Genomic DNA, 24,650 nt, shown 5'->3' with positions numbered 1-24,650 from the left:
TAAAACATGACACGTGACGTAATGTACATGCGATCAGAGGCAGGTGGGCTAAATGCTACTAGTTTAAAGAGTGATCATATGGCAAGTACTAAAGCTAGGAATTACAGTATCTACGGCTACAACTGTTGATACAATATATCAACAATATTTACACGCATACTCATGTTTATAGCGGTTTTCCATCTGAATCAGAGGCTCAAAGCACTTTACAATGATATTCTCACATTCACCCATTCACACAGACACACTCACACACCAATGTCAGGATGCTACCATGCAAGGCGCTCCCTACATCGGGAGCAACTTGGGAATTAAGGACCTTGCCCTGTGTTCTGTATGGATGTGTGTAAAGCCTGGCGCGTGTGTGCATGCGACCCCTGCCTGGGTTGGTGTTTAAATGGTGTGTGTGTGTCCGTGCATGTCTGCGTGTGAGGGTGCGCATGTATGCATGTGTGGTTCCTCCAGTGTCTCAGTCTTGGTTGTCCTGTTTCTGTGTGTGCGTCCGTGCATGACTGTGTCATCCGTCTCTCTCTTGTGAGTGTTAGGCACGCTCCCTCCTCCTGTCAGTCGTGTGTCTGCATGTGTGTGAGCGGGTACACCTGTCGCCCTGTTGTCTACATCAGTGTGTGCGCAGGTGCACCTGCCATCTTGCTGTCCGCATGTGTATGTGTGTGTTGTTCATTACTTCCGCCCATCCTTCATGTCTGGTCTGTCTGCTTCGTGTGTTCTTCCGTTATTAGTAAACCTTGTTTGCTCTGTTGTTTTCCAGTTTTCATTATTCATAATAAATATTATTTATTATTTTATTATTCTTTTGCAGTTCACAGTCACTGTATTCTTGTCTGTGGTTATCTTTAGTTTTCCATCTGGACTTTGTTGTAGTCTTGTGTTTGGGATGTTTATTGTTAGTTATTGTTCTACTCACAGTTTTCTGTTTGGTGTTCGTGACCTTCAGTTATTGTTTGTTTAGTTATTCCTCTCCGAGTGTTTCTGTTATTTCATGTGCAGCTGTTAGTACCTCCTTCCGTTTTCCCCTACACACCTGTTAGTCATTAGTTAGTCTTTTTAAGCCCCATTTGTCTTTCCCAGTGGTGGGCACAGCCAGAGCCGGCCCAAGGCATACGCCAACTATGTGGTCGTTTAGGGCCTCCACGCCACCAGGGGGCCCCGAGAGCACCGAGACGTTGTGATAAAAAAGTAAATATATACATGAAATTAAAATAATATTGAATAATTTAAACGAAATTGTAATACACCCGAAAAACAATAAATTCATTTTGACAAATACTAGGTTAATTGATGCCTCCTGTTGGCCGCTGCCACCGTTGGGCAAATTTAGATGCACCGCTGGGTCAGGTGGTCGATGACTAATCGTGAGGAATGAAGTGAGTGCAAGTCATGTCTCAGAAAAGAAATGATCCCTCTGGAGGTGAGAAAGAAAAAAGAAGAAGTTGGAAGATGAGAAAAAACAAGACAAAGGTAGGTTTGCAATATTACAATTTTTGTTGTCATTATTTGCGAAATGATCCATTCGTTTAGTGTAAAGTGCTTTAGGTGTCTTACAGTCAGAGGCGATTGCTCTAAGACTGCAAGGGAAGCTCAGCTTCCCCTAAAATGTCAAAAAATAAGTGATCAAATATATACTGTTGTGTGTACATGTCATTGACTAAATATGCGCTACAACGCGCTCAACTTATGTTCAGAATCAGCTTCTTATCACTGGTAACGACACAGCTTTCCTCACACTCAAACCCGCAGCTTCACAGTGCTTTAAACAGTGTGGACGCTGATCACAGACTTCAATAGCGACACAAAGACTGCAGCGAAACGAGACGAGTCATTGGATAAATGCTGGGCTTTGTCCCGCCCATTGGACGCTCAGTGTGTCTGGGGGTCTATGGGGCAGTGGGCTGGCCTCGGCTGGCCCTTCTGCATGATGTTTGGATGATCTGTCTGAGGCTGAATCCCTATTTGATTGACAGCGAAATGAGCGAATCAGCGATCTTTTGGTAAACATCCGCGGGAGCATTTTCATTGTGTTCTGAGTTGAACCGGAGACTTTCCTAATCCTCTTAGCGGCATTTTCTTTGTTAAAAATGAGTAGCGACAAATCGAGCTTCTATTTTTGGTGTGTTTTTTTGTAGCTGCTTGTGGTTGGAGACTGACTTCTATGGCAGTTTCTGTCCCTACCGAGCAGCGGGTGCTGCTGAGCTCCTCCAACGTCACAAAGCACTCACAGGCAGACACACTTCACACTCGCCTCACGCCAGTCCCAGCTAGCGAGCTAGCTAGGTAGCAAGCTGCACATAATGGCAGAAAATGTGAATGTTGTGGACTGGATTTTGGCGAAGCCATTTGATAGTCTTCCTTACGAAGAAAAACTTGGAGTTAAACAGCAGGGCAGATCAACTCCTCAGATTAATTTGTTGCAAAAGGTGGGGAAAAGTAGCTCAGCTCTCAATGGTTTGCAGGCCAAAGTTAAAGCAATAAATAAATGTGCATTGCTATGCACACACATTGCTGTTATGTTGTGGATTTCTATGTTCATTTTGGAGATTATTTAAGTATTGTATTTATTATTTAAGTATTTAATTTTGATTACAACTTTATTTTTCTGTAAGATAATGTGAATGTCATTTGATTCTATTTTGTATTTGGATATTGAACATTTTGCACACCATTGCACATCTGAAAGAAATTAAACTATTTAACATGTTTACTATAAATGCAGTCTCCTGCCTGCTGATGTTACTTTCAAATAGTTAAATTAATGAGCCATACTTATACATCACTGTGTATGTAGAAGTTAATTAAAACATATTTATGAGTTTGCTACCCCTTTAAAGTTAAAAACAAGAATGACACCTGTGTGATGTAAGATAATTACAAATAATGCTAATGACTGTGGGTACGTTACATAACAGTGTAGCCTATGGAATAATGAGGCATCTGGTGCTGAGGTGATGGAAGGGGGGGCCCCAAATGAAATTCTGCTTAAGGCCCCATAAAGGCTTGGGCCGGCCCTGGGCACAGCTAACCAAAAAGTTAGCTTCGATAACCATTAATCCAATAACTGAAAAGTTATCTTTTATGATGCTAAACCGATAAACTGCTAAAAAATTTATCATTATTACAGATAACAATAACCGTTAACTTTTAGTATTGATTTGGACGCGGCTACATCAGATTACACTGTCGGCTTCTGATAAACCAGTTTCACTTTTCACTGCTGGGTAAATTCAAGGATCACAAACACATAAGAATGCAGAAAAAATGAATTAAATAAAAAAATTAAAAAAAACCCCAAACACTGCCATCATCTTTCAAAAGCAGTAGAACAGAGTACTGGAAGTCACAGTTTATCTCAGTATTATATACACAAACTAAGAAGCTGCTGCTTTTTTCACACATTTTGAACCCTGTGGCTTAAACAACCGAAATACATCCATAATGCATTGATTGGCAGAGTAAAAGACACATAGTAAATATACATTCTTACCCGTTAGATTCAGTCGGATTCTTCTGAATAAATAATCCATATAAAGCATCCTTTTTAAAATCCAAAACAGTGTCTAAATGTGAAGTCCCTCTGTACACACAGCTGTGCCGTGAGAGCTCCTCTCCCCCACCGATTCTTGGTGATTAAATTACAGCCACGATGAGATAAAATAAAATAATGTTAAAATTAGTCTGTTTTGCTTTTGTGTCGAGCAGACTCACTCACTGTAACGTCCAAAGTGAACCTGAACTACACTACCCACAATGCTCCCTGCGTCGACCGGCCAATCACGTTTTGCGCTTAATGGACTAAAATATTTGATTTTAGGGTTTACAAATATTTTTGACAGTTAAACTTTGCTCACTTTACCACCATCATCGGAAATTATCTGAAAAGCTAATCTGCTCACAAAAACATTAGCTTCAATAATTATCTGTTATCGGATTAGCTGAACTGTGCCCACCACTGGTGTTTTCTTTGACGGCCGATTCCACTTGTCATGTCATCCACCCCTACCCCTGTCTGTTATCCAGTTTGTAAGACTTCGCACCCAGCTTTTGTTATTCCGTTAGTTGATTTTTGTTTAGTCACTCATCTGGTTTTTTGTGTAGTCTTTGTGGTTTGGGGTTTTGGTATCATCCTGATCACGATTGTTATCACTGTCCCTTGGAGAAATAAAGCACATTGGTTTTTGCACTTAGCCCTTTTGTGCCTTGGCTACCATCCATGCTGGGGTCCAATCCTCGCTCAGAGTGGTTCAAACCATAACATTACATTCCCAGTTTCATCTACGCAGAGACCACTTCTCGCACCGTTAATTAACTGCTCTACTGTAATCCCTCACTCTGCTGACTCATCGGAGCACATGCTTTTTCTCTGACCGAATGCCATCAGTTATGGTATGTAACCAGCGAGGGAGTGGGGGGGGGGCAACACTACTATCGATGTAGCAACACTACATCGATAAAAATGTTTTTCGGCATTTTTACACCAAACATTTTGCGATTTAGGTGAGGATTTATTGCTGGCCAATTTAAAACAGTTCATCCCATCTTTTTCTGTTGCTGTTGGATGTGTGCATCAGGTTTTTGTTCTCCTGACTCAAAACCTTTGCCTCACACAGTATTCTGACACTAGCCAGCACATTTCATTCTAAAATGCCATAGAAATCTACTGATTCCAATCATTCCTATGGCACAGATGCTGTGTTTTACTGCAGGTAGGTAGGTGTTCCTTGTGGGGTTCATTTTCAAACTGATGGACTGCTTTCCAAAAGATCTCCATGTTTGATTGCCCTGTAGAGCATTATCCCACAAAGATGGTGGCTTATCTATGAGCATTTTCGCACAGTGGTGCCTTTCTGTTGATAGATTAGATTAGATGAGATTAGACAGAACATTATTGATCCCTTGCGAAGACTCCCTCAGGGAAATCGAGGTTCCAACAGCATTGTATAGCAGCACACCGGGTAAGAAGCACAAAGAGTATCAAAAGTGAAAAAGAGAAAAGCAGTTGGCAAATATAAATACCAGACATACTGATCAACACTTGTTTACTGGCTACGACTGTTCCTCTCATTCTCATTCCCGTCCTCTGTCTTCCTGTTACTCCTCCTCCCCCGAGTGAGGAGTTGTACAGTCTGATGGCCTGAGGGACAAAGGAGTTTTTCAGTCTGTTGGTCCTGCACTTGGGAAGGAGCAGTCTGTGGCTGAAAAGGCTCCTCTGGTTGCTCATGACAATGTGCAGAGGGTGACTGGCATCATCCATAATGTCCAGCAGTTTATCCAGTGTTCTCTTCTCTGCCACTGTCAACAGAGAGTCCAGCTTCATGCCAACCACAGAGCCAGTCTGCCTGATCAGTTTGTCCAACCTGGATGTGTCCTTCTTGGATGTGCTGCCCCCAGCACACCATGGTGTAAAAGAGGACGCTGGCTACAATGGACTGCTAGAACATCCACAGGAGTTTACTGCAGATCTTAAATGACTGCAACCTCCTCAGAAAGTACAGCCTGCTCTGCTCCTTCCTGTGCAGGTGGTTGGTGTGGGTTGTCCAGTCCAGTTTGTTGTCCAGTCCAGCAGGAATCCACAGCCTCCACCTCAGCTCCCTCAATCAGAACTGGTCGTGGTCTTGGTCTGGACTTCCCAAAGTCAATGACCAGCTCCTTTGTCTTTGAGGTGTTGATCTGTAGATGGTTTGTGTGGCACCAGGCAACAAAGTCCTTCATGTGGCTCCTGTACTCCTTCTCTCTGTCATCCCTGATGCATCTAACAATAGCTGTGTCATCGGCTAACTTCTGGATGTGACACAGCTCAGAGTTGTAGCAGAAGTCAGAGGTGTACAGGGTGAAGAGAAGAGGGTCCAGCACCATGCCCTGGGGTGCGCCAGTGCTGCTGATCACAGTGTCAGATGTGGTGTCCCTCAGCCTGACATACTGTGGCCTGTCGGTGAGGTAGCTGGAGATCCAAGTGACCACGCAGGGGTTTGCTCGCATCCTGTTCAGTTTGTACTGGAGCACAAGGGGCTGGATGGTGTTGAAGGCACTCGAGAAGTCCAGGAAGAGAATCCTCATTGTGCCGTTTCCCTTATCCAGATGCGAGTGGACTTGGTGTAGCAGGTAGAGGATGGCATCCTCCACACCAACACCTGCCCTGCCCGCCAAACTGCGGTTGACCCTCCCCAGTGAAACCTTACTTGGCTTAGTGTGTGGCATATGGTATGTGCTAAAACCATGACTCTCGATTATTCTAAGTCAGTCTGGTCTTCTTTAGGTGTCTTGCATGATATTTTTATTCACAAAAAACAGAGAAGACTTCTCTCACTGAGTGTCTTCATCATGCTCTGGAACCTTAAAAGGTATATGACAGTGAAATGTTTTGATTATGTTACAAACAGTAAAACCAGGGAATTCAAGATCTTTGGAAACTGGTGTGCAGTAAAACTGTCAGTTAAATCATGTCAGGTGAACACTGTTTGTATTTGTTTCAGGAACTAATTTAAATTCATCAAACAGATGCCAGTAACTATGTTCAGCATATTTTAGCCTTTTAGCGCTGTATGTTCTGAATGTATGAAAGCATTTGGTCTTATTGACTTTCAAAAACTTTGAAGATTATATAAAATTTTCAGTTATAGAAAATTGTTTGCTTTGCATGTATCTCTAAGTAACTCTGAATTACAGTGCATCCAGAAAGTATTCACAGTGATTCACTTTTTCTACATTTTGTTGTTACGCCCTTATTCCAAATGGATGAAATTCATTTTTTTCCCTCAAAGTTCTACATTTTGTTATGTTATGGCCTTATTCCAAAATGGATGAAAATCATTTTTTCCTCAAATTTCTACACACAACACCCCATAATGACAATATAAAAAAAGTATTTTTGAGATTTTTGTAAATTTATTAAAAATAAAACTAAGAAATCACGTGTACATAAGTATTCACAGCCTTTGCCATGAATCTGGGAACTGAGCTCAGGTGCATCCTGTTACCACTGATCATCCTTGAGATGTTTCTACAGCTTAATTTGATCCCACCTGAGGTAAATTCAGTTGATTGGACATGATTTGGAAAGGCACACACCTGTCTACATATAATGTCCCACAGTTGACAGCACATGTCAGAGCACAAACCAAGCATGAAGTCAAATGAATTGTCTGTAGACCTCAGAGAGAGGATTGTCTCACAACACAAATCTGGGGAAGGGAACAGAAACATTTCTGCTGCTGTGAAGGTCCCAATGAGCACAATGGCCCCCATCATCTGTAAATGGAAGAAGTTTGGATTCATCAGGACTCTTCCTACAGCTGGCCGCCCGTCTAAACTGAGCAATCGGGGGAGAAGAGCCTTAGTCAGGGAGATGACCAATAACACTATAGTCACACTGTCAGAGCTCCAGCATTGTTCTCTGTGGAGAGGGGACAACCTTCCAGAAGGACATCCATCTCTGCAGCAATCCACCAATCAGGCCTATATGTAGAGTGGCCAGAAAGAAGTCACTCTTTAGTAAAAGGCACATTGCAGCTTGTCTGCAGTTTGCCAAAAGGTACCTGAAGGAGTCTCAGACAATGAGAAACAAAATTCTCTGGTCTGACGAGAGAAAGATTGAACTCTTTGGTGTGAATGCCAGGCATCATGTGTGTAGGAAACCAGACACTATCCCTACAGTAAGCATGGTGGTAGCAGCATCATGTTGTGGGGATGTTTTCCAGCAGCAAGTACTGGGAGAATAGTCAGGATTGAGGGAAAGATGAATGCAGTAATGTACAGAGACATGCTGGATGGAAACCTGCTCCAGAGCGCTCTTGACCTCAGATTGGGGCGACGGTTCAAAATCAGCTGGACAATGACCCTAAGCACACAGCCAAGATATAAAATGAGTGGCTTATGGACAACTGTCAATGTCCTTGAGTGGTCCAGCCAGAGCCCAGACCTGAATCTGCTGAAACATCTCTGGAGAGATCTGAAAATGGCTGTGCATCAATGATCCCCATCCAACCTGATGGAGCTTCAGAGGTGTTGCAAAGACAAATGGGTAAAATTACCCAAAGATAGGTGCACCAAGCTTGTGGCATCATATTCAAGAAGACTTGTAATTAGTCCAAAAGGTGCATCAACAAAATATTGAGCAAAGAGTGTGAACACATATGTACATGTGATTTCTTAGATTTATCTTTAATAAATCTGCAAAAATGTAAAAAAATAATTTTCATGTTATTATGGGGTGTTGTGAGTAGAATTTACTCCATTTTGGAATAAGACTGTAACATAACATATATAGATAGATAGACAGACAGACAGATAGATAGATAGATAGACAGACAGAACAAATTGGTGGTTATAATACATTATCTGTACCCATTGTTATTTTCTCACTTTCAATTAAATAATTAAAGATGTGTGTATGTGTAGCAAAGCCCCATCAATCACTTAATATTCTGTGCGTATTAGGGACTTTTTGTCCATGGCATACTGCATAAAATACTAGTTGTTTGAAACTGATCCAAATTCAAGGAAAAGCTGAGCTGCAAGGATGAGAAAGGTTTCCTTCTCTGAATACACAGTGTGCAGAGGGGGTTCACTGCAGTGCTATTGCTTTTTCCAACTCTGTACATTACATTTTTACATATCCGTCACATAGCTGAAATTGGCTCATCTACATTTACATTTGTGGTGTGATACATTATGCAGCCCTGACAAAAAAGTCATTAGTATAATGCTAGCTTGTGTTGAACTTTCTCTTCAGGGGAAGTATAAGTGCCCAAAAAATTTCCATCACAAATTAAGGCAGAGTTTGTTAATGTGGAGGAATATTTCATGAACATTTCACTGATGAGCTTTGCATGCTCTCCTATTAAAGGAAGCCTGATCTGGCCTGATTAATAATTTCTGCGGCAACATCCCTCCTAACATCGACAACATTTTGACAGGGGAGTCTAATGATGGTCCACAAATCATTTACAATAACTTCTCTGCACACACAAACTCACACACAGCTTCTGAGATTCAGACATTTTTCGCAATATATTATGACTTTACTTCCTACATTTTATCTTCCAATCTGTACTGGAGACCATCTTTGTGATAAATGACCATTCAAATTTAGACTGAAGTGCTTGCCGTGCTCCTGAGAGAACTCTGTGTTGATACAGAAAAACTGTTTTTGGTCAACAAACACTGCTGAAGATGTACTTTCACCATTTGCAATCATACGGCCATATTTTGATGCGACATCTTGATAAAGTGCTGCACTGAAAAACCATCAAATCCAGGAAAAAGTGAGTAAGGATGAAGAGAAGCATGCTTACGTACATCATTTGTGTTGACGTGCCATGCCATGTCTCCATAAGAAACCAGCTGTCCATTGACGTAGCAGCGTATTTCACTGTTCCTCCAGCGGCTGTATATGTGAACTATACTGATCATGTACCACTGAGGGAAAGAAGAATGTCACATGAATGAGATTCATTAGCAGGCAAAACATCTCTCTTAGGTATTCCTGGGCACCAGACATATTTTTCTGCTTCACTATACACTTCTCAAAAGTCACAATGAAACCCAGGTTAAGCACAATTCATTCATGCTGTTTTGGAAGACTGGTGGTGCACTCAGCTGTAATCAATTTATATGAACAGGACGTATTTCTCTTTATACAGCAAACACTGCTGCTCAGATGTCTAATTTTCATTTTTTTATGGAATCCAGATGAACCCAAAAATTGCTTGAAATGACAGACAATGCTGTGATCATTGATTAATAAATGGATCATGTGAGAAGCTGAATGAGGGTTTCTGGGTTTGCATCTGTCCTGGATGAAGACTAACATCCAGGCTTCTAATGACTTCCTAGATTCAGCCATCAGAATTATGTCTATATGCAGAGAAAATGTTGAACTTGTAGAGACGTTCACTTGTCTCAGCAGTGACACTCATGTCTTGGAATCCTCAAGCTTTGAGTTCAAGGACAATGAAGGTCTACAACCCCTGGCAAAAATTATGGAATCACCGTCCTCGGAGGATGTTCATTCAGTTGTTTAATTTTGTAGAAAAAAGCAGATCACAGACATGACACAAAACTAAAGTTGTTTCAAATGGCAACTTTCTGGCTTTAAGAAACACTTTAAGAAATCAGGAAAAAAATTGTGGCAGTCAGTAACGGTTATTTTTTTAGACCAAGCAGAGGGAAAAAAAATATGGAATCACTCAATTCTGAGGAAAAAATTATGGAATCATGAAAAACAAAAGAATGCTCCAACACATCACTAGTATTTTGTTGCACCACCTCTGGCTTTTATAACAGTTTGCAGTCTCTGAGGCATGGACATAATGAGTGACAAACAGTACTCTTCATCAATCTGGCTCCAACTTTCTCTGATTGCTGTTGCCAGATCAGCTTTGCAGGTTGGAGCCTTGTCATGGACCATTTTCTTCAACTTCCACCAAAGATTTTCAATTGGATTAAGATCCGGACTGTTTGCAGGCCATGACATTGACCCTAAGGAATGTTTTCACAGTTTTTGCTCTATGGCAAGATGCATTATCATCTTGAAAAATGATTTCATCATCCCAAACATCCTTTCAATTGATGGGATAAGAAAAGTGTCCAAAATATCAACGTAAACTTGTGCATTTATTGATGATGTAATGACAGCCATCTCCCCAGTGCCTTTACCTGACATGCAGCCCCATATCATCAATGACTGTGGAAATTTACATGTTCTCTTCAGGCAGTCATCTTTATAAATCTCATTGGAATGGCACCAAACAAAAGTTCCAGCATCATCACCTTGCCCAATGCAGATTCGAGATTCATCACTGAATATGACTTTCATCCAGTCATCCACAGTCCACGATTGCTTTTCCTTAGCCCATTGTAACCTTGTTTTTTCTGTTTAGGTGTTAATGAAGGCTTTTGTTTAGCTTTTCTGTATGAAAATCCCATTTCCTTTAGGCGGTTTCTTACAGTTCGGTCACAGACGTTGACTCCAGTTTCCTCCCATTCGTTCCTCATTTGTTTTGTTGTGCATTTTTGATTTTTGAGACATATTGCTTTAAGTTTTCTGTCTTGACGCTTTGATGTCTTCCTTGGTCTACCAGTATGTTTGCCTTTAACAACCTTCCCATGTTGTTTGTATTTGGTCCAGAGTTTAGACACAGCTGACTGTGAACAACCATCTTTTGCAACATTGCGTGATGATTTACCCTCTTTTAAGAGTTTGATAATCCTCTCCTTTGTTTCAATTGACATCTCTCGTGTTGGAGCCATGATTCATGTCAGTCCACTTGGTGCAACAGCTCTCCAAGATGTGATCAGTCCTTTTTAGATGCAGACTAACGAGCAGATCTGATTTGATGCAGGTGTTCGTTTTGGGGATGAAAATTTACAAGGTGATTCCATAATTTATTCCTCAGAATTGAGTAAGTCCATATTTTTTTCCCTCTGCTTGGTCTAAAAAAGTAACTGTTACTGACTGCCACAATTTTTTGTCTTGATTTCTTATAGTGTTTCTTAAAGCCAGAAAGTTGCCATTTGAAATGACTTTAGTTTTGTGTCATGTCTGTGATCTGCTTTTTTTCCTACAAAATTAAACAACTGAATGAACATCCTCCAAGGCTGGTGATTCCACAATTTTTTACCAGGGGTTGTATGTCTTTAGGGTCCTGGTGCTTCCTGCCCAACCCAATCACACTTCACAAACAGTGATTTAATATAGCAGTTTGTGATACAGTCATGAAAATGTAACAGATTTTGTGATGGTATTATGAAAATGTTTTGTGATGGCATCACAAAATTTGGGGTTATGGTTAGGGTTAACAATTGTGACAGAAATTTGACCACATTATGAAAATGTAACACATTTCGTAACGGTATTACAAAAAACAAAAAACAAAAGAAGTACAACCCCAATTCCAATGAAGTTGGGACGTTGTGTAAAATGTAAATAAAAACACAATACAATGATTTGCAAATCCTCTTCAACCTATATTCAAGTGAATACACCACAAAGACAAGATATTTAATGTTCAAACTGATAAACGATATTGTTTTTGTGTAAATATTTGTTCATTTTGAAATGGATGCCTGCAACACGTTTCAAAAAAGCTGTGACAGTGGTATGTTTACCACTGTGTAACATCATCTTTCCTTCTAACAACACTCAATAAGTGTTGGAGAACTGAAGACACTCATGATAGGGTGTAAAAGGAGCATCCCCAAAAGTCTCAGCTGTTCACAAGCAAAGATGGGGCGAGGATCACCACTTTGTGAACAACTGCATGAAAAAATAGTCCAACAGTTTAAGAACAATGTTTCTCAATGTACAATTGCAAGAAATTTAGGGATTCCATCATCTACAGTCCATAATATAATCAGAAGATTCAGAGAATCTGGAGAACTTTCTACACATAAGCGGCAAGGCCAAAAACCAACATTGAATGCCTGTGACCTTCGATTCCTCAGGCGGCACTGCATTAAAAACTGACATCATTGTGTAAAGGATCTTACTGTGTGGGCTCAGGAACACTTCAGAAAACCAATAGTTCATCGCTACATCTACAAGTGCAAGTTAAAACTCTACCATGCAAAGCGAAAGCCATACATCAACAACATCCAGAAATGCCACTGCCTTCTCTGGGCATGAGCTCATTTGAAATTGACAGACGCAAAGTGGAAAAGTGTGCTGTGGTCTGATGAGTCCACATCTCAAATTGTTTTTGGAAATCATGGACGTTGTGTCCTCCGGACAAAAGAGGAAAAAGACCATCCAGTTTGTTACCAACGCTAAGTTAAAAAGCCAGCATCTGTGATGATATGGGGTGTATTAGTGCCCATGGCATGGGCAACTTACACATCTGTGATGGGACCATCAATGCTGAAAGGTACATCCAGGTTTTGGAGCAACACATGCTGCCATCCAAGCAACATCTTTTTCAGGGACATCCCTGCTTATTTCAGCAAGACAATGCCAAGCCACATTCCGCACGTGTTACAATCAATCAATCAATCAAGTTTTATTTCTATAGCACTTTACAACAGTTTTCACTGAACCAAAGTGCTTTCCAATAGCACCAGCTAGAGATAAAATAAAAAGAAAAGTACGAAAAACACAATAAAACACAATAAGAGCATCCAAAATAGAATAAAAATAGACAAAAAAGTGTCAAAGAAATTATGTGCAAAAAGCTGCCCTGAACAAGTATGTTTTTAACTTAGCTTTAAACAGAGGCAAGCTATTAATGGACCTCAGTTCAGCAGGTAATGCATTCCACAACTTAGGACCTGCTACTGCAAAAGAACGGTCACCCCATTGTTTGGACCTGGACCTTACAACAGTGTGGCTTCATAGTAAAAGTGTGCAGGTACTAGACTGGCCTGCCTGCAGTCCAGACCTGTCGGCCATTGAAAATGTGGTGCATTATGAAGCACAACATATGACAACGGAGACCCCGGACTGTTGAACAACTGAAATTGTACATCAAGCAAACATGGGAAAGAATTCCACCTACAAAGCTTCAACAATTAATGTCCTCAGTTCACAAACAGTGAGTGTTGTTAGAAGGAAAGGTGATGTAACACAGTGGTAAACATACCACTGTCCCAGCTTTTTTGAAACGTGTTGCAGGCATCCATTTCAAAATGAGCAAATATTTGCACAAAAACAATAAAGTTTATCAGTGTGAACATTAAATATCTTGTCTTTGTGGTGTATTCAATTGAATATAGGTTGAAGAGGATTTGCAAATTATTGTATTCTGTTTTTATTTACATTTTACACAACGTCCCACTTCACTGGAATTGGGGTTGTAAGACTGGGCTGTCCTGTCTCATTGTATGGTTGTGAGACTCAGACTGGATGTCTTTGGTAGCGGGTCTCTTTGGAGGATCCTTGGGTACTGTTGGAGTGACTTTGTGTCAAACAAGTGAGTACTTAGGGAGACTCAGATGAGAATTAGCATTTGTGTTATAACAGAACTTCAGTTAGGGCATTTTGACCATGTGTTGTGTTTCTCTGTGTACGATACGCCACACAGATGATGCCTTCGTGTTGAGGATACTAGTAGCAGCAGAAAACCGAGGTGACACTCACACTTCACCTGGCTGTGGCTGGTGGATGGTCACTTTTGAGAGTTGGGGGTAAATGGGTTATCAGAGTGGTGCCAAATGGCACTTCTTCCTTTCATGACCAAGGTGGTGCCAAATGGCACTGCTGGGGTAATTTACAACTCATTTGGCCACCTTTTCTTATGTAAGTGCAGCCATTAGATCGGAATGTAGCATTAACAGAGTGACCAGCAGTTTGAGCCTGTGAGAATGTTCAGTTTTTTAAAAAGTGGTGCAGAAGCTTCTGTTGAATTTGAAAAAGTTGCCAGTCTTTAAAAAAACATTTCAGCAGTGTGTAAATTTTAAGGAGGTTGGACGGGTATGTGTTTCCCCAAATTATGTTACCGTAAATCAAATATGGATAAATCAAAGAATAATACAGGGTCAATGGACAAGCCTCATATACAAAATGTCTGAGTTTGCTGATGATTCCAAATGATCTTACTGTTTTTTGTGGATAAAACTAATGTGTTTCTGGTTCAAATTCTCATCCACGACAATGCCTAAAAATTTGACATGGGATACATGGGATAAATTTCATTTCCTTCAGTTGAAACTCTAGTATAGAGTTTGAGCAGCGCAAGCTGACATGGGTTTATGTTCATCTACCCATCTGTAAAAGCTGTCTTCTTTTTTACTGTAAAGCACTTTGGTATTTCTGTCCTTCTCCATAATCAATAGAAGCTTCTGCACCACTTTTTAAAAAACTGAACATTCTCACAGTATACTATATAAATATTTATCAGATGTGTGTGTTTATTTACGAAAACATGTTCTCACCTTTATGTTTACCATCAGCATTTAGAAATTTGTTCATATCAAATTCACAGATTCATTCATATAACACCAAACAGAATAGTCGTCTTCACCTTCCTTTCTATAAAACTAAACATGGTCTATTTTCCATCAGATATTGTGTCGTACAAATATGGAATGATAAAGGAAATGTAACAGAGAGCTCATCATCCTGCAAACTTTTAAAAGAAAACTGCCTTGACATTTAATTCATGGAGCTTAGATTTGTTTTTTAAGTCTTATATTTGTTCAATTTTTGTTCATTTTTTTATTTGTATGCATGCATAACACTTGCATTCTGACTTTCTCAAAGTCAGAATGCAAGCTTGAGCAGAAAGGTCAAACTGCCGGTCACTCTGGTACTGGCACATTCCGATCTAATGGCTGCACTTACATATGAAACATAAGAACAGGTACATAAGAAAAGGTGGCCTAATGACTTGTAAATTACCCCAGCAGTGCCATTTGGCACCCTCCGGTCAGAATAGGAGGTAGGAGAAAAGGCTGGATTTTTGAGTGCTAGCTTGGCGGTTGCCATCCAGGACCCAGGGAGGTCCATGGCCCGATGGATGTGATCGTGTGACACCGAGTATATTCCCAAACTTGATTTGCAACCAATGAAATACTGTTAAGGACAAAGGAACTCAGAGAGTGTACGCGGCTGCCAAGGCTCTGCAGTTCTCTTTAATTTAAGCTCTGACCACTCATCTTTGGTCCTGACTTTTGATCCTGCTCACCCATCTTCGATCCTGATCACTGAACTCTGAATCTCCTCACAAAGATTAATATACATGTTTGTGACTGTTAGTCTATCAGTCTTGCTTTGATCCTGTCATCATGATCAAGGAATCAGGTTCAAGGAGCAAATTCATGACCACGGATACTTGTGGCTTAGCAAAGATCAAAGGCAGGAACAGGGTCAATTGTTTCAGGACCCTCATACATTATCAATGCAGATTATGAAGAGAAACATGCATAAACTGAGTGTACAAATAATTAAAAAAAAATGTGAATACATTTCAGCACAACTCTAGCCAGTAATACACAGAGCACTTTGTAGTCGAAAAGGATAAGTGCTACTGAAATACTGTCCACAAATAGAGAAACAATTAAAACACTCGACACATTTGTAAACTATGAACAATCAAAATATAGGGTATCCACATATTGTTTAAAGACACTTAAGCTACTAACACGTTTCAGCGTGCTATTGACCATTAACGCTTCGTGGAACTATAAAGTCAATTACACAGATAGTGGAGAATAAGGTTGTGTGCATTTAGTTAAACTACTTTTTTTTTTCAGTTGCTCCTGTTCATCCAGGATCACTACAACAGACTCTGATTATATTCTGCTGATTTGGTACAAGATTTGTACACTAGATGCTCTTCCAGATACTATTCAACATTTAAAAGGAGAAAGAACCTAATGTGCATGTTTAATTAAACTACTTCTAGAATATAAAAATCAACACTGAGCTTTCTGAATGTTGCTGCCAGTGTTCTGATCAAAAGCAGAATGTGACAAATCACTCTGCATGCCCTCCTCCACTTACACTCGTTTTCCTTTTGAGGACCTATTTTATTTATGTTTTGCATTTCAATTTAATTAATTTTTCTGCAATAGGGTGAGGCACAACAGTAATCTGCTCAAAATAATATTGCCCTTATTTGTCAAGCCATTTCCAAGGTAAGTTACAGTAACTTTCACGTCTTTTGCTTCTTTTCCATTGATCAGAACATCTATCTGGGGGTGATTCTTAGACTACGGGCACTGACTATGTCCTTTGATCATATTGTATGAAAAACAGAAAAAAGGGGAAATTTCACACTTTTATAGTTATCTTTACAATGAAAGTGTTTTAAGAAATTTGTTCTAGTAGTCTATGATGACTTTTTCACCTTTTTTCAGCATCATTATATGCAAATATTGCCGTTTTGTGCTTGTCCCACACCCAGACTTTTGATCTTCAATGATAAGAATGAATGGTAAAAAAAAAATTTTTTTTCTAATGTTTTAAAATATCTCTGAATAAAATATCAGTAAAATAATCAAAATATAATTGGGGTATTCAATGTCATACAACTGTTGTGATTTTTTTAAACAAAATGTAGTTGTCCCACACTATTGCCGTAATTTCCACCACAACACTGTAATGTCCCTTTAAACAGTTTGTATGAAAGATTGTTTGGGTAGTTTCTATGGAGATAAACAGTGACATCAGAGAACTAGTGCAGAACTACTAACCCACATATATTGTATGTCTGGAGAGATCCTGCCACATCCCAGGATGCTACAGTGAGGAAAATAAGTATTTGAACACCCTGTAATTTTGCAACTTCTCCCAGTTAGAAATCATGGAGGGGTTTGAAATTTTCATCTTAGGTGCATGTCCACTGTGAGAGACATAATCTAAAAAATAAATAAATAAATCCAGAAATCACAATGTATGATTTTTTTAATAATTTATTTGTATGTTACTGCTGCAAATAAGTATTTGAACACCTGTGAAAATCAATGTTAATATTTGGTACAGTAGGTACAGAGGTCAAACGTTTCCTGTAGTTTTTCACCAAGTTTCCACACACTGCAGCAGGGATTTTGGTCCACTCTTCCATACAGATCTTCTCCAAATCATTCAGGTTTGGAGTGTGAGCTCCCTCCAAAGATTTTCTATTGAGTTCAAGTCTGGAGACTGGCCAGGCCACTCCAGGACCTTGAAATGCTTCTTACGGAGCCCTCCTTAGTTGCCCTGGCTGTGTGTTTGGGGTCACTGTCATGCTGGATGACCCAGCCATGACCCATCTTCAGTGCTGTTACTGAGGGAAGGAGGTTGCTTGCCAAAATCTCGCAAAACATGACCCCATCCATCCTCCCTTCACCACGGTGCAGTCGTCCTGTGCCCTTTGCAGAAGAGCACCCCGAGAGTATGATGTTTCCACCCCCATGCTTCATGGTTGGGATGGTTTTCTTGGGGTTGTTCTCATCCTCTAAACATGGTAAGTGGAGCTGATTCCAAAAAGCTCTATTCTGGTCTCATCTGACCACATGACCTTCTCCCATGCCTCCTCTGGATCATCCAGATGGTCACTGGTGAACTTCAAACGGGCCTGGACATGTGCTGGCTTGAGCAGGGGGACCTTGCTGCCCTGCAGGATTTTAAACCATGACAGCATCATGTGTTACTAATGTAATCTTTGTGACTGTGGTTGCAGCTCTCTGGGGGTCACTGACCAGGTCCTCCTGTGTATTTCTGAGCTTTCTCAGAATCATCCTTACCCCACAAAGTGAGATCTTGCATGGAATCCCAGACCGAGGGAGATTGACAATCATCTTGTGTTTCTTCCACTTTCTAATAAATAATCATAACAGTTGTTGTCTTCTACCAAGCTGCTCGCCTGTTGTCCTGTAGTCCATCCCAGCCTTGTGCAGGTCTTCAGTTTTGTCCCTGGTGTCCTTAGACAGCTCTATGGTCTTGGCTATGATGGACAGGTTGGAGTGTGATTGATTGAGTGTGTGAACAGGTGTCTTTTATACAGGTAACAAGTTCAAACAGGTGCAATTAATACAGGTAAAGAGTGCAGAATAAGAGGGCTTCTTAAAGAAAAATTAACAAATCTGTGTGAGCCAGAATTCTTGCTGGTTGGTAGGGGATCAAATACTTATTTGTAGCAATAACATACAAATAAATGATTAAAAAATCATACTGTTATGTGTCGACGCGAGTTGAGGAGCGGACCTGCGTCAGACAGAACCCAGCGCTAAAAATAACCAGAAAGCGGTTCCAACAACAGAAACAATTTATTTTTCACCTGTGCATAATAATGTGTACAAAACTAAAACAACGTCCTTCTGGTGGAGTGACTGTTGGCACGCTCTTTAGCGCTCAAAAGGATAGAAGCCCAGTGTTCCTGGACCCACTACCACCAGACAAACACCCCCCAGGTGGACACGACAAACTGACTCTCTGTGAAGCAAAGAAGAGGTGAGGTAAGTCAGCAGTTACAACAATATCTTTCAAAAGACACACGCTATCAGCAACACATTCAGGTCTGTATTTTTTAACTTTATGCAAATGAGCAGCTTCTCACAACAAGTGGAGGATCACTTATCCTGCACGCCACAGCAGTGAGAAGCAAACTACACAATTCTCATCACAATTCCAGTATACTGCGTAACAAAACACCAAGTTACTATCAACAATTAGTCGAACACTTAATCACCTTTAATGTGTGCTGACAGCAAGTGTCCTCACCCTTCCTTGCTTCAAGGGCTCGATGTGTCAAACCCAGGCGCGGTCCTCAGCGTCTCAAAAACGGACATCACAAGGTTGAGTTCCCGGCAGTTCTGCTTGAATCACACATGCCTTAAATGCAGAACGCCATCCAATTATCTGCTTCAGCTGAAAGTCTTTAAGGTTGCATGTGAGCACCATTCACAGGTGCAACACATGATGTTGATGAGGGTGAGGACTCTTCAGCCAGCACCTTCTCCACAGACAAATCAGTTCTCATGCCACCTGAAGAGCAAAGAAAAGAAAAGAACACCAAAACATCCAGCCACCCCCCCAACACACAACACATACATTGTGATTTCCAGATTTTTTTTTAGATTATGTCTCTCACAGTGGATGTGCACCTAAGATGAAAATTTCAGACCCCTCTATTATTTCTAAGTGGGAGAACTTGCAAAATCGCAGGGTGTTCAAATACTTATTTTCCTCACTGTATGGATATGTAAAATCTATGTCTTTTTTATATTTGTTGCTGTTTATAGCATTGAGGGGCGGCATTACACTGAAACCTCTGATGATCTGTCTGACAGACAAGAACGTGTATCGGACAGAGCATCAATGAGAATGAGAAAAACTGGCAAATGTACATTTGTAAAATACTTTATTCCCAATTCAGTTCAATTTAAATACATTTATTTTAATTATATAGCAACAAATCACAACGCTGCTTCAAGGTGCTTCACACGCTTCACACTAACCTTACCAACAACTCTGAGCAAACAGACAGGCGACAGTGGTAAGGAAAAACTCCCTCTAGCATTTTTTGAGGACGAAACCTCAAGCGGACCAGACTCAGAGGGGTGACCCACTGCTTGGGCCAGTCTAGCAATTACAAGGTTTTCACAAAAAATTAAAAACAAAAAACAGAATAAACTGAAAATTCTCTGCCTCCAGGTCTTGAATAGGCAGGGTGTCCTGATGTCAGTCTGGCGTCCTAGGGTTGCCCGTTGTTCTAGCTATTTGTGCTGTGCTGACAAACCTCGCTACCTGCATCAGCTGGCAGCAGAATCTGACTGAGACATTCTGCTACCATATATGCTATTGACATAAATCTGCACATGAGCCTGCAGTGATTTTTAACAACATAAATGTCACTGAACAATGAATACGAGTATGAATTATTTGTGCCCAAACTGGCAAAGATCATTTATATATTTTTGCCCAAATCTTTACTTTGGTCAAAGCCCAGTGTTGACGCCAGCCAAGTAAGGTGCTAATAACATTTGACTGAAGTGGCCACCTCTCATTTTTCTATGCAGGAAAAACCCTACATGTGTTGCCACATCCACTACACCACAGAACCATCCTGGGTCCTACATGGCAGCCACTCAGTAAGGCAAAAGGTCCATCCCACCTCCCTAAAGTAATCCCGTTGGCCTTTTCCAGTTATTGGGGTTGTCAACACTTCAGAACCTTCAGTGGAACTATACAACATTTCCTGTGCTTCTCTTCCATTGCCAGCACTAATTACAGCATTGTTTTATGGTTTAACTTTGGTCTCACTAGGAAAGTAAATTGTTGCACGATTGTGTGCATTCTAACATGTAGAGTACAAAATTACTGGATAGTGACAATTTTTGTAATTTTGCCTGTGTACACCACCACAATAATGCTGAAATTACATAATCATGATGTGTTTGAAGTATAGACTTTCAGCTTTAATTCATATTCACATGATCATTGTGAGAAGTTTCACTAAAATCTGCTGACCTGTTTAGGATAAGATAAGATAATCCTTTATTCATGCCTCAATGGGGAAATTTCAGTGTCACATCACAACATAGAACAGTAGGAATAGAAGGGCATACAATAAAACAGACAAGTATCTCTTAAAAAACAAGAACTAAAAAAGCACTGAGTGCCGGCTAACGCTAAGGCTACCATTGTTCAGTTCAATGCTGCACTGCCGGGATGATATACACTGTTGGGATGTAAAAGTGATCAGATAAAGTGACTTCAGTGTGAAATGTACGATAGTTACTCTGATATTTACAATATGGACAGGTTAAAATATAGTAGGTAAAGTGACTTAAGTTTGCACCATAAGTTAAATTATTGCACCTAATAAATACAGCAGGTAATGACATGATTATTGTCCTGGTTGCTATGGTTACCACAGTACTAGCATTGTTCATTGTACAGTCTGACAGCAGCCGGGAGAAACGATCTGCGGAATCTCGCCTTCACACAGCGAGGGTGGATGAGTCTGTCACTGAAACTGCTCTCCAGAGCAGACAGAACGTCCTGCAGGGGGTGACACTCGTGGTCCAGCATAGATTTAAGTTTAGCCAGGACCTTCCTGTCCCCCACCTCCTACACAGAGTCCAGAGGACAGCCCAGGACAGAGCAGGATTTCCTGATGATCTTATCCAGTCTTTTCCTGTCCCTCTCTGTGATGCTGCTGCTCCAGCAGACCACACCGTACAGGATTCTTCGTACAGGACTCTGTGGTGGCTTCGGCTGAAGCCACCACAGAGTCATAGAAGGTCGTCACGAGTGGCCCCCTCACTCCAAAAGACCTCAGCCTCCTCAGGAGATAGAGGCAGCTCTGATCCTTCCTGCAAAGTGCGTCCGTGTTGTGAGTCCAGTCCAGTTTGTTGTTCAGATGAACACCCAGGTACTTATATGAGTCCACTATCTCAGTGTCCCTTCCCTGGATGTTCACTGGGGGGAGTGTAGTGGGGCGGGGTCTGAAGTCCACCACCATCTCCTTGGTCTTCCCAGCGTTGATAAGGAGGTGGTTCCTCTGACACCAGTCCACAAAGTCCTGTATTAGTCCTCTGTACTCCGCGTCATCGTCGTCCATAATGAGTCCAATGAGGGCAGAGTCGTCGGAGAACTTCTGCAGGACACACCTGTCCATGTTGTGTCTGAAGTCTGCAGTGTAAAGAGTGAAGAGGAAGGGCGCGAGGACCGTCCCCTGGGGGGCCCCCACACTGCAGGTCAGGAGGTCAGACATGCAGTTCTTGGTCCTCACAAACTGAGGCCAGTTTGTGAGGTAGTCCAGGACCCACTCAGCCAGATCCTCGTCCACTCCTGCAATCACCAGCTTGTCCCTCAGGAGCCGCGGCTGGATGGTGTTGAAAGCGCTGGAGAAGTCAAAGAAAAGAATCCTCACAGCGCTGCCGGGCCTCTCCAGGTGGGACAGTGAGCGGTGCAGCAGGGAGATGATGGCGTTCTCCACTCCGTGCCGGGCCGGTAAGAAAACTGCTGTGGGTCCATAGCAGAGCTCACCGTGGAGCGGAGGTGACACAAGATGAGGCGCTCTAGGCACGGCGGAGGACTTGCACCTGCAAAGTCAGTATCATACTGTATGATGATGCATCACTTAAACCCAAAATTTCAAACATCATCCTCTGGAATTATTTTCCTTCATGTACATCTTCATATGATGTGCTGCCATTGTGTGGCGTTTCAGTGAAATCTGCCAACCTGTTCAGGATGATTTGAGCATCAGGGAGTTTTCTGCCTTGAGATGCTTGCCAGGCCTTTACTGTAACCTCCTTCAGCTGGTGTGTATTTATGGGTCTTTCTGCCTTCATTTTTTGTCTTTGGTAAAGAAAAGCAGTTCTACTGGATTCAGGTCAGGCGACTGACTTGACCGTTGATGAATATTCCATGCATTTGCCTTGAGAAACTCTTGGGTTGCTTTGGCAGTATGTTTAGGGTCATTATCTGTGAAGTGCAGCCATGTAAATTTGCCAACATTTGGCTGGAACTGAGCAGATTGTATAGCCCTATATACACTCAACAAAAATATAAACGCAACACTTTTGGTTTTGCTCCCATTTTGTATGAGATGAACTCAAAGATCTAAAACTTTTTTCCACATACACAATATCACCATTTCCCTCAAATATTGTTCACAAACCAGTCTAAATCTGTGATAGTGCGCACTTCTCCTTTGCTGAGATAATCCATCCCACCTCACAGGTGTGCCATATCAAGATGCTGATTAGACACCATGATTAGTGCACAGGTGTGCCTTAGACTGTCCACAATAAAAGGCCACTCTGAAAGGTGCAGTTTTGTTTTATTGGGGGGGGATACCAGTCAGTATCTGGTGTGACCACCATTTGCCTCATGCAGTGCAACACATCTCCTTCGCATAGAGTTGATCAGGTTGTCAATTGTGGCCTGTGGAATGTTGGTCCACTCCTCTTCAATGGCTGTGCGAAGTTGCTGGATATTGGCAGGAACTGGTACACGCTGTCATATACGCCGGTCCAGAGCATCCCAAACATGCTCAATGGGTGACATGTCCGGTGAGTATGCCGGCCATGCAAGAACTGGGACATTTTCAGCTTCCAAGAATTGTGTACAGATCCTTGCACTATGGGGCCGTGCATTATCCTGCTGCAACATGAAGTGATGTTCTTGGATGTATGGCACAACAATGGGCCTCAGGATCTCGTCACGGTATCTCTGTGCATTCAAAATGCCATCAATAAAATGCACCCGTGTTCTTCGTCCATAACAGACGCCTGTCCATACCATAACCCCACCGCCACCATGGGTCACTCGATCCACAACACTGACATCAAAAAACCGCTCACCCACACGATGCCACACACACTGTCTGCCATCTGCCCTGGACAGTGTGAACCGAGATTCATCCGTGAAGAGAACACCTCTCCAACGTGCCAAATGCCAGCGAATGTGACAATTTGCCCACTCAAGTCGGTTACAACGATGAACTGGAGTCAGGTCGAGACCCCGATGAGGACGATGAGGATGCAGATGAGCTTCCCTGAGATGGTTTCTGACAGTTTGTGCAGAAATTCTTTGGTTATGCAAACCGATTGTTTCAGCAGCTGTCCAAGTGGCTGGTCTCAGACGATCTTGGAGGTGAACATGCTGGATGTGGAGGTCCTGGGCTGGTGTGGTTACACGTGGTCTGCGGTTGTGAGGCTGGTTGGATGTACTGCCAAATTCTCTGAAACGCCTTTGGAGACGGCTTATGGTAGAGAAATGAACATTCAATACATGAGCAACAGCTCTGGTTGACATTCCTGCTGTCAGCATGCCAATTACACGCTCCCTCAAATCTTGTGACATCTGTGGCATTGTGCTGTGTGATAAAACTGCACCTTTCAGAGTGGCCTTTTATTGTGGGCAGTCTAAGGCACACCTGTGCACTAATCATGGTGTCTAATCAGCATCTTGGTATGGCACACCTGTGAGGTGGGATGGATTATCTCAGCAAAGGAGAAGTGCTCACTATCACAGATTTAGACTGGTTTGTCAACAATATTTGAGGGAAATGGTGATATTGTGTATGTGGAAAAAGTTTTAGATCTTTGAGTTCATCTCATACAAAATGGGAGCAAAACCAAAAGTGTTGCGTTTATATCTTTGTTGAGTGTATTTCAAAATTCATTATGCTACCCCCATCAGCAATAACATCATGAATAAACACTAGTGAGTCAGTTCCATTGGCAGCCATACAAGCCCACAAGCCTCC

The 24,650-nt window shown here is 41.5% G+C and overlaps 1 protein-coding gene and 1 long non-coding RNA gene across 2 annotated transcripts in view; both read right to left on the bottom strand.

The window, feature by feature from the left end:
* nbeab (neurobeachin b) overlaps window positions 1-24,650 on the bottom strand; it is a 1,103,372-nt gene that overhangs the window by 684,182 nt on the left and 394,540 nt on the right. The window contains exon 7 of the mRNA XM_034168398.1: window positions 9,310-9,429. Coding sequence (XP_034024289.1) covers window positions 9,310-9,429 — 120 coding nt within the window. The remainder of the gene's footprint in view (window positions 1-9,309; window positions 9,430-24,650) is intronic.
* On the bottom strand, window positions 12,486-22,850 carry LOC117508608. Its single transcript, XR_004560146.1, has 3 exons — window positions 22,780-22,850; window positions 17,938-17,945; window positions 12,486-12,496 (listed from the first exon to the last, which is right to left on the bottom strand). It is a non-coding gene; the product is annotated as an uncharacterized LOC117508608 (long non-coding RNA).

Source organism: Thalassophryne amazonica, chromosome 4 (genome assembly GCF_902500255.1).
Source record: "Thalassophryne amazonica chromosome 4, fThaAma1.1, whole genome shotgun sequence".
Lineage (NCBI taxonomy): Eukaryota > Metazoa > Chordata > Actinopteri > Batrachoidiformes > Batrachoididae > Thalassophryne > Thalassophryne amazonica.
Note: the sequence above shows the minus strand (reverse complement) of the source record. Positions and strands in the feature narration are given on the sequence as shown.